Consider the following 16,690-nt stretch of genomic DNA (forward strand, 5'->3'; position numbering starts at 1 on the left):
TTTGGTGTGTGTGTGTATCTGGTTACAAGTTTTAGCTTTAAAGAACTGGTGTTCCGGATTTCAATAATGCTTTGCACCTACTTAAATGCTTTAATCTGTGAATCTTTTACTTTTAGATGCCTGCTAGAACCATTTTTATTTCAGCATCCATCTGGGCCACACTTCGATCTGGCTCCAGGTGACTCAGCCTTAGGGGAATGGTGCCTATCAAAGGCAGCCATAAAGGGAGTCCAAGGACCTCATGCTTGCTCCCTCTGTTGTTGCTGGTCATTGTTCAACAAGAAGATAACTCCCCAGGCCAATATCTGAACCCTCTTAAGCTGGCCAGCGATAAGAGATTGGAGAGTTAGCAACCCTTCACACTACCAGCGCCTCAAGGAGGTCACCAAATATTAAGCATTTGCCTATCTGGTATCTCACTATCCACTGTGAAAGCGATTAAAGCCAATCGGCCAAAACAGCACCACCTCCTTAGCACAACAGTGATGAGTGTGGGCTGAACAGTTAATTTAGGACTCATCAGCCCTCATTATGAGAAACTAGCTGCAACTAGACAAGAGGTGGGTGGGAAGGCATGCCACGGGGAGAGAGGAATAGTATTGGACAGGACTAGTTTATAAAGCAGACAGCCACACTCCCATCAGCTCTGCATGCTGTCCTCCCTGCGTACATCATTCCTTCCTGAAGGCGAGGTGGGGAGCAAACTCACCCTCCCCCCAGTAAAAGCTTGAGGAATAGCATTCTTTGAAAGCAGACATAATTTCAGGTAATTTTCTTCTGCGGGAAGAACATTTGATCGCACTAGTAGAAATGCTGCCTTGTGTACTCATTTGCACGGTGATTTAAATATTCTCAGAATATGAGTTAAACATTTGGCTGTTTAGGCCATTGGTGAGCTTTGTCTAAATGTCCAGAATTCAAATACTATTGTGTGTCTCCCGCCCTGCTCTGTGTCATTTTAATCCTAAACAGGTAGCCCTCCCGTTCCTCCCATTGTCTGATTCTCTGAACATGGTGCATGTTCACGTCAATTTCTCATGTCAATTTGCATACGCAAGCTCAAAATACCCAGGTAAAAATAAATGCGTACAAAACTGCTTCAGTAGGGCTGCCACAGATGGTATATGCTCCACATTGGAGTTAGCAGAAATAATCAGGCAGATGGACACATAGGTAAGCAAATAGCTAGTCTTTTTACCATAATGGGTTTTACATTTCTGCTCCAAAATGACACAGAAGAGTGAAATGGGCACAGGAGTGTGATCAGACAAGTTCCTGGCTCATTTTTCAGAATGTCACTGGTATTCGATTGAGGAGCTTATAGTGACAGTTCAGTTATCCTCTCATGGTATATTGGAAATACTAAAAAAGAAAAGAAAAGCAGATGTGTGTCACTCATAATTGCCTTACAGCAATGTGAGCAAGTGAGTGAGGAAAAAGGCTAAAACGTTGCATGCATTTGTTGAACAGGATGGTTATTGGCTAGAACAGCAGACTGAAAATGTCCACATGCTAGATCTGCAGTCCACTGTTTCAAGATGGTTCAGTCGTGGGGCAGGTGTTTGCATATATCAATAACATTTCATCAGCCTAGGAATACTGTCCATCAAGTGATACCTGTTGTTGATACTTGTGGGGTTTTTTTGTCTTTTATGCTGCCATCCTTTGGCATCTGCAGTTACTTTGCTGCTTTGATGATCTGATGTGGAAGGACAGCAGCTAGCAAATTGTTAGCCATTTGACATCTTATCATACACAGTACTGGAAATGTCTCAGGAGGTGTCATTGCTTGTGGAGGTCACTCATAGTGGATTTGAACATTGTAGCTCTCTCCTTGAGTGGTTGCCAAAAAGCACTGTCCAGTGACAGTTCTCCATGTGGTGGGTGTAACATTTGAAAGGCTCTCACCCCATGCGCTTGATGCACTCCAGAGTTGTATAGCCCTGGAAGTGGTTGCACTGTCATATAGATGGTGCCTTCGTGTAGGCCAGCACACTAAAAGCCTTTTAAACCTTGCTCTTGCCAGGTGTAAGGTTGGCACTGTGCTGTAAGTGCTAATCAGTAGCCTCTGTGGGGGGGCAGTCATGCTTAAATTGTCCCTCAGTGGTTTTCGAAATTGAAATGATACCCTACTCCACATTTCTGTTTTTTTGCCTCCTCCTGCTTCAGTGTTTCTGTGCTAATCCAAAACAAGCATTAGACCCACTAAAATGCAAAAAAACACAAAGAAAAATTATCTGTTCTTTATGGGATTGGCTTTGAACATAGGCAAAATTGCACTGATTCACCAGTGAGTATCCGACAACCAGCTTTTTCTCAACAGAACAAGATTTACAGGAAAAAATAGTAATCGTAGAACATCATTATCCTTAGCCTAGTATTTTTATTTTATTTTAGCACATATGTACCACTGCCATCAGCAGCGCTAACATCATGCTGATGGCGGCATACTGTTATGTTTTCCTTCAGGCACTTGGAAGACAGTGGACGTTTGTGGCCCCAGGGTTGATACTGTTTTCTGAAGCTGCAATGTAATGTTTAGTATTTCTGTCATTGTGTCGATTTTTTAAGAGGTTGCATAATTGTTTTTTTAAGGTATATTGGATGTTATTTGTTTTTGTTTTTTAAAAACCCCTCTGAAGCTTAAGGATGGTGAAGATAGGTTTTGGTAAAGGATCTAGTTAGCATTCCCTTGCTGCTAAGTCAGAGAAGGTGATTGATCTGGGAACACCTAAGAAACTGCTATGCTAAAGATCATCATCTTTGTCATTTCTTTTGAAGATGTTGCTTTTGTCTCCTGTGGGGGAAAATCCATCTCCTGTTTGTCTGCATTTATCCTTTCAGTGATAGCTCTGCCTGTACCTCAAGCCCTATTTTTGATGTTTGCAGATGAAAGCATATTTAGACATAGCAGAAACAGAAGGCCTTGGTTGGGGAAAGCATACTCTGAGTGTTACATAGGTACATCTAAGCAGTTTCGTTAGGCTGAGGGTCATGTTACTGTGAAACATTATGAATTATTGTCACAAAATAATGTTGTAGTTATTTAATTGTGTTGATTATTTTAATCTAAGCATTCTGTGGTAAAACTAAAAATGTTCTTTAGCGCTGAATATTGGCACAATGTGTTGCAACAGAAGGTGTGTACTTTAAATTATATTTATATACTCTTACACTTCTCTGCAAATGAGAGTTGATAACCTAGGTTATAACGTAGGTGGTCCTTGTAAGCTGTTTGCATGTCTTGTCATGTCTTACATGACAGAACGTTCAAGTAAATAATCAATATCCTATTTTGGATATGGCCTTTGCTACATTACCTACATGAAGAACTTTCACTGTTTTATACAAACTTGTGGCTTTTAGACCAAAATGTTTAACAGTAAGAAAATCTCAGTAACCGCAACACTCTTTCAAGTATCCTCATGATCTGTCCACCTGATGTAGAGGCGAGGTGGATAAGAACCTGTAATTCTTCCATGTTAAATTTGTTTTTAAGAAACAGCTTTACAAAACATTTATTATTCTGTGGAAGTAGCTTTTGTTTGGGAAGGGTATTTTTTACTGAAATTACATTGTAAACATTTGTGCTTGGAACATGCTTACATAACATCTTTTTGATACAAATTTATGTTGGTCTAGGAGACTATTGCAGTGTATGGCCTAGTTCAGATTCTAAAATTATCTGCTTGGAGTGGTCCAAAGGCAACTGTCATGTGGAAAAGGAAAAGGATTCTGTAATGTGTACGTATGAATATATGCCATTGGGCTGTATTCAATGCAATGTCTAAAAATAAATAGAAAACACCAGCTGTGTATTAACATGTTGTGTTGGTTCTTTTCCTTAGTTTAAAATATGTTTGTATGGCTGGTGTATATGTATTAGTCATGGCTGAATTACCTGAACTGAATAAATATAGAAAGGACCTGAACATAATGTGCATTGCTAGAAGCATGCACACATTCCTACAATGTAAGAACAATTACATTTGGGTGTGGAATCTTTGAAGCCCAACTATTATTTATTCATTTATATCCTAACTTTCCTCCAAGGATATCAATGTGACTTACATGGCCCTCCTCCTTATTGGTATCCTCATGGCAGCCCTGTGATGTAGGTTAGGCTGAGAGGCAGGGACCGGCCCAATGTTGCCTAGTGAGCTTCATGACTGAGTGGGGATTTCAACCTTGGTCTCCCAGGCCTCCTAGTCCAGCACTCTAACCACTACACCAAACTAGCTTGGGTGCCTTCTTTTCCCCACCGCCTTTAACTGTACCAGTCCCCCCCCTCAGATATGGAACAGCTATTCATTGAGAGGTCTGCTACCTTCATTCAACAGTTGCACCTGGAGTAGTGTTTAAGCTTTCATTCTGCTAGCAGAAAGGGCATATTTTGCAATACTCCCATGCAAAGAAGGCAGCTCAGCTTTCTCTAGTGTGTTGTAGGAGTTTGGCTTAGGGTTTGATTGTGTTAATCGTTTGATGATACTTCATGGTGGGCTAGGTGTATATTTTTGGTTTGTTAAATGAAGATGGTGTGTGTATGTTCTTCTTTGCATTGTCATTTCCCTCCTTCCTTTTCATTGTGCCATGATAGAAAATTTCCTCGACTAGCTAAGCTTAGTTTTACCATTTCACTCTGAAATAGGAGACTGTGATTACTGGGAGTGGAACCAGCTAGGATCTTAAACCAATTTCAAACCATGGGCTAAACTCATCATTTTTTTTAACACTGGTAAGAGCAAACAGAGCACTTGGGCATACATATCTAAGTTTAACTAGCCAAAATACATAAATAAGCGAGCAAAATTTTCCTGGTGAAAATGCATCACTAGAGCTATTTCCAATTATCAAAGTGTTAATAAAACTGCACATAATCTGCCCAATTTCCTTCTTTGTAATGCAGGAAGAAGTTAAAGATTCATTCTGTAGGTTTATTCTGTAGGTGTGGCTGAATGCTGACAAATGACATTATGGTCTTTAGATACCTCTATTTGTGAGCTGAATGAAATTTTCAGTGCTATAGTTTTTGCAAATGCAATTCTTTTTGTATAATACTTAAGCACAAGGTTTCATTTACACAAAAAAACTATAGCTATTAATTATACTTTCTCATTGCATTTTAATGCTACTGTGTATAAAAAAATGTTTAGAGCTTGTGTACTTTGCTTCATACCTCGACTGAGATTTCGTGTCTGGTGATCTACGCAATTTAATAGTTTCCTCCAGAAGATTGGGAAAAATAATTTTTCTTTGAACATTTAGAATCACCCCTTAGTGGTTTGAGAATCCAAAGCATTTTATTTTGAAGGTGGAAATGAAATGCTTCACATAATAAGTAACTGATCTATCAAACAAACAAAAAAAGACTCTTCTCCCATAAATTCTTTCTTATATTATGAGAAGAGGCGTATTCACCATGCACTGCAAGAATCAAATACCATTTAAAAATCTCCTTCTAATTGCCTGTGTAACGGATAGCGGTGGCAAGACAGAAATCATTTTCTAAATCTTACCGTACAGTGAAAGATACCATTTCAAGGTGTGCTGCAGCTAATGCTGGGACCTCCCATTTGGCTTAAGCTGTGCCTCAAAACCCCTGGCATTACAAAATTGGGCAGAGGCTTGGGTCTTTCCAGTTTAATTTGCTAGGCTGTTTGCTGCCATGGCAGCCAGCAGCATCCACTGCTGTAGCAGAGAACAGTCATAGATCTGGGAATGCAGGTTGAATACTAAAATGCAAGGAAGCCTTTTCAGTGCTTTGCTTCGCTGGTTAATTTTGGCTCTTATTGAGCTCTGACGTGCAGGCTGCACTTGCATCTCTATCAGCCCGTCTAAAGTAAAGAGCTGTGCACAGCAACCGGCCATGATCTAGCGGGAGAGCGTGGGAGAAGCACAGTAGTCTGCACTTGCTCCGTACTTTTGGATTTCAGAATACAGCAGCTGTAGAAAGGGATGCAGGTCCATCACTCTGATGAAACCGATGATTGGATGGAGAGAGGAAAGCGTCGCTGGCTTTTAGGATTACTTTTGTGCTGGAGCCGAGTGTTTGATCAACTCTCTTCTGCTTGAAGGAAATTCAAGTAAAATGACTGTAAGTACTGCAGATTAACAGGGCTGGAGAGAGCTGGCTTAGCATCAAAACCGACATAAATTCAGACAATATGACTATGCCTGTCTAGTCATTTGCAGCATGCACACTGGATGTGTAAGCTATGTTTCTCGGTACCAGTGGAGAGGAGAGCTGCAGGCTGTCTAAATTGTACGCTGCTGAAAGGTTCGTTCCTGATACCGGCTTAAAAGATCTTGCCTTCCCTGCATCTAGGAAATGTGAAGCATAATTTGAAGTGAATCTTTGGCTAAAATCATGCAACGACCTGCCGAACTCTCGGTGTTCAGAGGCAAGGATGCAAGAAATGGGGGTGCTCGCCTTCAGAAACAGAGGTCTTTGACAAATCTTACTCTCCTAAGTGAGGGGGAAAAGAGGCGATTTTCATGCAGAGAGAACTGGTTTGGCAATGCTTCTAAGTCTAGCCAGGTTCATCATGAAGGGGAGACAGAACTTGGAAGCAGAAGCTTGCTTTCCAAAGCGCTATCAAAATCAGCACACTCCCTTTACCATGCCAGCAACAAGTCACCGTGGGAAACTGAAGAACTACCACCTGTCGGAGGCAGAAAGTCAAGCAAAAGGCTCAGAGGCTATTCTGCAGATGAATGTGGCCAAGGAGAAAAGAGCAAATTGGGTGATGAAAAAGTGCCCTTTAAGCCTAGATTCACCAGCAAGAACTGGGTGGAGGAGGAAGAAGGTTGCTTACGCGAGGGGACAGCACAGCTGGATGAGGACGTTATAATAACAATGCTTGGTGACTTAGAGCAAGTGCTTTACAATGATTATTTGGGTGAGTTCACTTCTGCATGGCATGGGCAGATAGTTTTATAGGCACTGGCACATCTGCATGGAGGAGATTTTGGTGATAGTAATCTTGGAAGACACATCTGGGTTCGTGTTCAGTATTGCACGGTGGAATGTTATCCTTCCTTTTAGATAAAGTGACTGCATTTTTTATATATTAAAAAAACCACTCAGATAATCTGTTTTGAAAGCTATGCTTGTGGCAGCACATGATTTTCCCAATAGGTCATATTTGCACTAAAGCTGACCTTAGAACAGCAAGCGATGGTAGGCTGTGAATTTTAACCTGTTTCATTCATGTTCGTTTTATACATACAAGGGAGTGTCATGCAGTCATACTATCATTTTACCATCTTAGGGAAGGTGGTGTGATGGAGTGTGCCTGTGGTTTGCTCCACATGTAATGGCCTTATTGAGTGTAAATGCTTCTCCTGGCCAGGTACCTGTGTAAGTTTGCCACTTCATTCTCAATTTGTCCGTTTCTGTATTAATATGCCTTGATACTTCAATAATCAAAAATTAGGCAACCAGCAAACTTAATAAGGTCTGATGTATTTAGGCAGTACCATGGCCTACTTTCTGCTCTAGCTCCATAAGGCTCCCTACAGAAATCTTATCCATAAATACACGCTTTGAGCAGAATTGTGAGTGCCAAGACTTCACAGACGAGCTACATCAGTGAAGGCAAGTAGGCATCGGTAATCCACAGCCATAGGTACTTCAAATGATTCCTCTGCAGCTGGCTGTACTTTTCATCTCCCTTCACTCAGAAGTGTGGGTTGCTCAAAGTGCTGCATTCAGATGTTTTATGTAATTAAATTTTTGGAACTCTGTGCCTCTTCTTCTCCCCCCCCCCCACCTCTCTCTCTCCCCCTGCCTCCTTCATTTCCCTGTGGCATATACTTGTGCTAAGATTGAAACTGAAGCTTTATGTATGGTGCGATTTAAGCAGAATTTAAACAAGATATTATGGGCTTGGTAAAATCAGGTAATCTGTGTTTGTTTCTGCCACTGATCTGTTGTGTGACCTGGAAGAAACCCCTGTTTCTGTGTATGACTTTTGCCAGATAGCACATTTTCTTAATCATGGCACAACTAGGGGTGGGGTGGGGTGATATTTTCACAGATGGATGACTTGTGTCACGATGCAAAGCCTTTTATATTTAACTACAATGGGTGATAGGAAGGAAATGTTTTATGTTATACTAATATTAAAGTAAAATGGTAATGGAATAAAGGTGGCTGTTGAATTTTTTAATGAGATAACATTGCAACAGCATGAGATAAACATGGCTGCTAATGGCTGCATTTGCCTCAGTTTTCCCATCTGGAGAAAGAGACATTAATTTTTGGCACACGTAGATTGTATCAGAAACCCATGCAGTAGGAAATGAAATGGAACCCCGTATCTCTGCAAATGTTTGGAAGTTAACAGCAGCCATTCACCAGTTTCTTTCAAGGACCATAAGCTCAGCTCCCTATATTGCATGTGCAGTCCATGTATGGTAAGCGTGCACTATCAAACTCCATACTTGGTTTTGCAAAAGCTGAACTCCAACATATTTGTTGTCTTCATATTTGTACAGTTTGATGAACACCCCACAGTAACGATATGAGACTAGGTGGGTCATTTCAATTAATGGGGGTTTATTTGCTCATCAAAAGGAAAAAGAAAAAGAAAAAGGGTGGGGACTTGGAAGCTTATAATATGTACTTGAGAGAGGCAGGGAGTATGCTTGCCGGGGCTGTTGGCATTTGCAAAAAAGAGAAACATGTGGCAATTTCGTGAGTTCCTCCATTCTAAGCAAGATTTCTAATACCCTCTGCTTTTGAGGACTCCTCTAAGTGGACGCGGGTGGCTCTGTGGGTTAAACACAGAGCCTAGGGCTTGCTGATCAGAAGGTCGGTGGTTTGAATCCCCGTGGTGGGGTGAGCTCCCATTGCTTGGTCCTTGCTCCTGCCAACCTAGCAAAGTGCAAGTAGATAAATAGGTACCGCTCCGGTGGGAAGGTAAACAGCGTTTCCATGCACTGCTCTCGTTTGCCACATGACCCGGAAGCTGTACGTCGGCTCCCTTGGCCAGTAAAGCGAGATGAGCACCACAACCCCAGAGTCGTTCGCGACTGGACCTAACGGTCAGGGGTTCCTTTACCTTTAGCTAAGTGGATGCTAGCTGTACTGGAAGAATGCTCCTGGTCATGAAACTGCAGAAACCAGAATGGATGCAGGATCTGAAATAGGCTAGTGGGCATAAGTAACTGGTTCTGGGTGACTGGCTTGATTTATTAACTTACCTCCTAGCTCATGCACCTTATAGATCCATTCAATCCAGACTTTACCTGTTCTCCTTTCTGACATGTATGCCTGATGTGTGGAATGTTAATTTTCATTTGCAGGGTGCTTTCAATCAGCCTCGCTTGCAGGCCTTAATGTGACAAATGTAACTTTCATAACAGAAGCACAAAGTATGGGGTACTGTTAATGTTAGCTACGCTGAAGCAACTTAATTATTTATAAAGATTATATTCCGTTTTTGTCCAAGAGCACAAATGATCAGAGAGGAACCCTGGGATTGACATGGCATCATAAATGCTGAAAATGCAACTCATGCAGTTCGCAACTCAGCTAAATCCTTTCTGCTTTCTGATGTTTTGATTGCTGCCATTTGGTTGCTTCCTTGTACCATAGAAGAGTGGAGAAACTTGTTGGTCTAGTACCTTTAAACAATAAAGATGCTTAAGGTTCTATCTCTCACTCCCAGGATCCAGATAATTAAAGTAACAATCGTCTATTTATTTTGTTCTGGGCTTGTTTATTACTGTTTAATGTGTAAGATGGGACATAATACTAAACCATAATTTAGCAGCGCTGGAATGAGCCTGGGTGAGTCTTACGTTCACACGCTCCATCTTTCGCTATTTTCCACATTGGCAGTGAAAGGACTATGAGAAACATCTGCTTCTGTTTCAAAACTAGCTGCAGTTTGTCGTGAAAGGGTAACCAATAGTTTAAACTAGAGGTGTTCTGAAAATTCAGAGAAAACATTTCCTAGGAATAGGAGGCCTGTTTGCATACTCTTCCAAGAATATTTTACACACGTGTGTGTGTGTGGTGGTGGCATCCCCAAGCCCCCTTGAATGACACTGATCTGGAGTATTGTGGGGAAGCAAACTGACAGCCAAGTTGCCCACTGGAAAAATTCTGTGACATGTTTCCCCAAATTTATGTGCCCACAAAGAGAGATTGGATAATTTTGAAAATCTGTTTTTGCACAGCTCTAGTTGAAATGGTAGTTTAGTGAAACAAACCAGGAATCACTAAACAAGAAGCAGCAAATGGTGATTGGAAGCATCCAATTCCTTAAAAAAAAAAGTAAAAAAATCTCCTCCTTGCATCTGTACTGGAAAAGGAGAGAACAGAGAGAACCACATGATCCTAACGCTACCCAGGCTATTGTTTAGCACTACTTGCAGACTGGACAATTGTAACATATTTGGATTGCTTCGGTAATAGACTGGATTATATTCAACAAACTAAAGCACATTTAAGATAAGACTGAGACATGGTTAGCAGGTGGTTCTCTAAGCCAGATGGATGTGGGGGTTGGGTGCTCTTGAAGGCAGTGGGTACATAGTTTTGGGGTACCTCTGGATCCTTTGCTGTTGCTTGAGGCTCAGGTGGCCTCAGTGGCACTGAGTGTCTTCCATCAGCTTCGGCTGATGGCCCAGCTGTGCCCCTCTCTGGACAGAGATGGCCTAACATTTGTCATCTATGCTCTGATAACCTCTAGGTTAGATCACTGCAACAACATTATACATAGTGCTGTCTCTGAAGATGGTTCAGAAGCTTCAGTTGGTGCAGAATTCAGTGGCCGGGTTGCTCATTGGGGCAAGGCAGTTTGAACATATTACACCAATCCTTGCCCAGCTGCACTGGCTGCCAGTAATTCATAGTGTTGGTTTTGACTCTGGCTCAGATCCACAAAACCTCAAGGAGCACCCCTCCCTATATGAACCGATCTGGACCTTGTGATCCTCATCTGAGATGCTTATTTGTGTGCCTTGTCCATGAGAGGTCCAGACGGTGCCAACATGAGAATGGATATTTTCTGTGGTGGCTCCCTGTTTGTGGAGTACTCTTCCAAGAGAGGCATGTCTGACCCCTTCATTACATATCTTTAGGCCCCAGCCAAAAATGTTCCTCTTCAACCATACCTTTGGCTGATTAACATTCTAAGTCCTTTTAAATGTGTTTGTGGGAGGGGGGTTATTGGTTTGTTTTTGTTGTTTTTTTATTATGTATTTTGTGTTCTCTTTTTGTATTTTTGTATTTTTCTGTTGCCAGCCACTCTGGGATCTACGGAGGGAGGGTGGTATACAAATTTAATAATATGCACATTATTTTTCTTTTGTATTTGTTTTATATATTTGATTAGCATATATTACTCTTGATCTACCTTTCGGCCTTCTGGACCCTTCTGTCTAATCAATAATGCTCACATTGTCACTATGTGAAGATGTTTGGACATAGGACAGGAAGAGAGAACCTTTGGCCCCTACATATGTTGGTGAACTGCAGCTCCCATCCACCCCAGGCAGCATGGCCCATGGTCAGGGAAGATGGGATTTGTAGTTTAGCAATATCTAGAGGGACAGAAGTTTCCCACGCCTGACTTAGGGGAAACTCTTAGTCGCTAAGTGTATGATGTATTAATATGAGTACTGGCGTAAAATCCCTGCCTCCGGTCATCTAAACACCCACAAATTATTCTGATTTTCCGTGTACATAGTGATATGTAATGAACTTCTGATTTATACATACAGAAGTTAATAAGATTCTTCTTCTTGTAGAGATACTTTGCACCAACTCCGTTCCCTACTTTTTGTTGCTATAAAAACACAGCTGGTTTTCCTGTGCATGATCACAAATAAATTTGACTCTTGTGGCAGGTTAGTTATAACCAAGCATCATAACAATGACAAACAACAATAATATTTCACACTATATGAGCATCTCTACACACAAAAGCTGTTGGGATGTTGAATTTGAAAATCAACAGGCATCTTTCTTGGCTCTGTTTTGGCATTAAGCAAGAATAGCTAGGGACCAGTCCTCAGGAGAAAGAGAAGCTGATGCTTTTGTGGTATCTTGAGAGGCATAATTCCTAGAGATGTGTGAACTCATTATAGCTCAGTATGCAGCTGAATTGTCAGAAGTATGAATTCCTAAAAAGATTAGCTTTTTTGCTTTTCTTTTTAGTGTTCTAAGCATGTTTGACCTTTGCATGTGTGCAGGCATGTTTTCATATGATTTAGGAAAGTTCTTCACATCCTTGCTTACGTTTGCTCCATTGAAGCCCTGAAAGCTGTAGAACCCTCCCCATCATCTGTGAGTTCAGCACTAGCAGAGGAAGAGGCATGCTATGGGAGCGCACCTCCCCAGCAGCGCGATCCCGGCAGGGTGCCATCGCGGCTGCCCCCCTGCCCGTGCCGGGCACCATGCCCCTACGGGCGGCACACCATGCCCCCAGGACGCATGCCACGCCCCTACAGGTGGTGCATCACATTCCTGGGATGCGCGCCAGTCCCGCCCTCACATGCTCTCTGCCCCCCCGGTGCCAGAGCATGACGCTCTGCCACTGGAGTTCAGAGCCAAGCAAGGAGCCAGAAATGAGGCTTATAAGCAGGTTAAACATTACATTACAAACCCATTATTTGCACGCTCTGTCAGCATCCCTATCATTTTATTTTATGAAGGTCATTTAAATATGTACTGAAAATCAAGTCTTCTCCAATATTTATGAGCTGGCCTTGGTGCACGAAGTCCTCTCACATATTCTCTGCTTTCTTCCCTCTGTTGAGCACTTAATGGCAGAGCAAAAAGATCACAGAATTGCCTGAAGATGGGATTCTGTTACCATGCAATTTTAGTTGTTAATACCTCCTTGTGGTGAGGGGAGCAGGGGATTAGGGAGGAGAAGGAGTGGGAGTAAGGGTATGCAAGCCTATGACACATTCCTGATCTCATGGAGCACACAAACCAGAATGAAGGCTCGTCAAGTTAAGGAAAGGTTATATTTATTAAAGTATAACAAGGTAGAACTTATGCCATTCTCACATAAAATGTGTGGCCAAGTATGACCTGCACCTACAGGTAGAAAATCTCACCTGCTGCTAAGGGCCAAACCACCCCAGATCAATTTCAATACTCAAAGAGTCTCTCCCCCGGGAGGAAGTCTGGCAAAGTTCCCTTCTTAACTGTGTGGTAGGGGATGGTATTAATATGTAGTAAAGTGCGCTGTGTCGACCTGTAAATCCCATGTTCCAATTAAATACTATAGAAATTGACACGTTGCTGCTAGAATAAATAAATAATAATTGGCAGGTCTTAAAATCAAGTGAGAGTTTAGAATTAAGTCGTTGCAGTTTAGATTTTGTATATCTTTAAATTGTACTCATGAATACTCATGTCTATTGAATCTGGATATATTTTATGTATAGAGTCTAAAGCTTGTATGTACCCAGTGCTTCCCCCCCCCCCCCGCACAACACTAGCTGAGGCCCCCACCCTTACTTGCTAGCCAGGGGCAGTGTCTCCTTTTTCCTGTGCTGGGGCTTACTTAAAAAAAGAAATTGGGATGGAGGAGTAGTGGGGGTGTCCTGCGTATTCAGGCTACCCTGGTCTGGCTGCGAGGGAAAGTTGCTGGCAAGTGCTGCCTTTGCCCCAGGGAGACGCTCTTTTCAATGGGTGCTGCTGCTGCTCATGTAGTGCGTGTGTGTGTGTGTGTCTCTGTGTGAACACAGGACAGAGGTATGTACGTGTGCTTTGTTTGAAAGAGGAAGGGTTGTATATGGGGTGGGTGGGTGAGGAAAGGAAGAAAATATCTATATGAGGTCTTCGTTCATATGAGAGAAAAGAGACTATGTATGTGGGGTCTGCAGGAGTAGGGAAAGGTGAAGCTGGACAGAGGAAGGTCTATGTGATGTATATGTAAGTGTTTGTGTGTGCAAGATGCGGGGAGGTGTGTGTACATGTGTGGTATGTGAGAGAGAGGGACAGGTGCACCTGGACTGAGAGGAAAGGAGGCATATATGTGTGGTTGTGTGAGAGACAGGCATGTGTGTCTGTCGTCTGTATAATAATAATAATAATAATAATAATAATAATAATAATAATAATAATTTATTTGTACCCCGCCCATCTGGCTGCGTTTCCCCAGCCACTCTGGGCGGCTTCCAACAAAGATTAAAAATAGATTAAAACTTCACACATTTAAAAATTCCCTAATTCTAAATGTTAGGTAGTTGTTTATCTCTTTGACATCTGATGGGAGGGCGTTCCACAGGGCGGACGTCATGTATGTTGAGTGCATGTGGGTGTTCCATGCCCGTGCAGAAGAGAATGTGGTTGGTCACCTTGTATATTTTCCCTGGAACCAGGTTATGTTCCCTGTGGTTTGTAGACAACAAGGTCTCTCCTACTCTCTCTCTCTCTCTCTCTCTCTCTCTCTCTCTCTGGGTGTGGGTGTGTAAAATCAATATTGTGTGACTGCCACAAAAAAACCCAGCAGGCAAGCACCTCTAATGTTGTGTTATGCCATGCCTGCATGGCTAATACTGTGTGCCACATCATACACTCCACACTGGGCATTTTGTGATTGACAGCAGTGTTAATTTTAAATTCTTTTTAACAAAACCTTCAAAATTATCTATAAATCTTGATTTATTTTTTAAAATGTAGTTTTAAGTTTTATTATCAACTTTTTAATTAAAGATTCCTCACAAATTCAATGGAAAAGTGGGTAGAGGGAGTGCAGGAAGAGGGGAAAGGCACTTTATACTTTCTCAAGGTGTGAGTACAGGCACCTCTGCTGTTGTTTTTTTGCCACCCCCATGCTTCCCCCATACAGAGCATCAGCTAATTTGCTGTTATGAAATAACTTTGCATGCTAGAAGTCATTGTCTGTTTCATATTAGAGAAGATTCAGAGATATGTTATTGGAATGATGATGGAGATCTCTTCTTACATTTTTGCATGTGCAGTATATTGTTAGCTATATACGCTGTTTCGTTGCAGGGGAAGATCCTGAAGCTAGAAGAATGAGAACTGTAAAGAATATAGCAGATCTGAGGCAGAACTTGGAAGAAACTATGTCGAGCCTTAGGGGAACTCAAATAAGCCACAGGTACTATTTCACAATTGGTTAAATATATACGGGTTGAAGCAGAAAGTGTGTGGGTTTTGCAAGGAGAAACCCTGAAGATGTGCACCCAATTTCATTTTTGCCAGTTTTCTTATTGCCAGTGCTATCCAGTTAAGTAGCAGCCTCCTTAAATTCCATGAATGAAATGTGTCAGATTGGGCAATGCCTGTCAATATGCAATTCAACCCATGCTCACAGAAAGGAACAAGAGCACACCATTGCTCCCTACTCACCTGACATTCTTCCCCCATCTCTCCTTATCCTGGGATTTAAGTACCGTATTTTTCGCCCTATAGGACGCACTTTTCCCCCTCCAAAAATGAAGGGGAAATGTGTGTGCGTCCTATGGGGCGAATGCAGGCTTTCGCTGAAGCCTGGAGAGCGAGAGGGGTCGGTGGGCACCGACCCCTCTCGCTCGCCAGGCTTTGCGGACCTCTCCGCAAGCAGCGGGAGCGCTCCCGCTGCTTGCGGAGAGTTGCCAGCATGCCGAAGCCTGCGCGCGCTGAGATCAGCGCGCCCAGGCTTCGCGGACCTCTCTGCAAGCAGTGGGAGCACTCCCGCTGGGCTCCCACGGCTTGCAGAGAGCTGCCTGTTTGGGGGCTGGGGTCGGGGGAAGCTTGGGCCTCCCCTGCCCCAGCCCCGCGCCTGGGGGGGAAATAATTTTTTCCCCCTTTATTTCCCCCCAAAAAACTAGGTGTGCCTTATGGGACGGTGCGTCCTATAGGGCGAAAAATACGGTACATAGGACTTTCCCTTTTATCAAGTCAGACCCCTGGTCCTTCTAGCTCAGTATTGTCTACGCCTGAACTTTTCAGGGTTTCAGCAAGGGGTCTGTCCAAGTCCTATCTGGAGAACCCAAGACTTTCTGCATCAAAATATGTGTTGTACTTCTGAACTATGACCCTTCCTCCTGATGAGTTAGACACACACACACACCACTTTGTGTGGTGGGGCTTGCATCTACTTCTTCCAAACTCCATGCCTTAATTAAGTGAATTAGTTTTAACAGGTCCTACATGTGTAAAATCCAACACACATAGACCCAAACCATGTAGACAATTCTCTCAAATATTTTTCTAAATACTAATTGCACAAAATGGGTCCATGTATGTTGGATTTTACAAGTATAGGTCATATGCTAAATGGACATATGTCCTATGGATATTGAGAGATGCAATAGTACAGCAGTAATGACAGTTTGGCAGGAAAGAAAGATATGGGACAGATCAGAAACTGGGATTATCCAGTCAAGGCCACTGTCCATCTAAACCACAGAACATTTTCATTTACAGCCGAAATGCTAAAAATGGATAAGCTGTCTAAAATGCCACCATGAGATTAGCTGCAACTTCTGTATATGTTGAGCATGAAAGACCCTTATTTTCCACTGAGATGTTGCATTTTGATTTTCCACACTTATTCTTCTCAAAATCCACCTGCAGTAAAATGATGAAACAAAAAAGTATCCTTTCTTTGAAAGTGTTGAATAAAGGATTTGTTCTTGTAGGAAAATGAATGCATTAAATATAAACTTTGTTTTTCTTCTGACTTTTACTGTCTCTCCCCTCCCTATG

At 42.3% G+C, this 16,690-nt stretch overlaps 1 protein-coding gene across 9 annotated transcripts in view; it reads left to right on the forward strand.

Moving 5' to 3' along the window:
- The window catches only part of NAV3 (neuron navigator 3), a 448,840-nt gene that overhangs the window by 327,786 nt on the left and 104,364 nt on the right, over positions 1-16,690 (forward strand). For all 9 annotated transcript variants that reach the window (XM_083573284.1, XM_083573283.1, XM_083573285.1 and 6 more), the window contains one exon: positions 14,990-15,098. In XM_083573284.1, coding sequence (XP_083429410.1) covers positions 14,990-15,098 — 109 coding nt within the window. The remainder of the gene's footprint in view (positions 1-14,989; positions 15,099-16,690) is intronic.

Source organism: Podarcis filfolensis (assembly GCF_964270895.1).
Source record: "Podarcis filfolensis genome assembly, chromosome: 10".
Lineage (NCBI taxonomy): Eukaryota > Metazoa > Chordata > Lepidosauria > Squamata > Lacertidae > Podarcis > Podarcis filfolensis.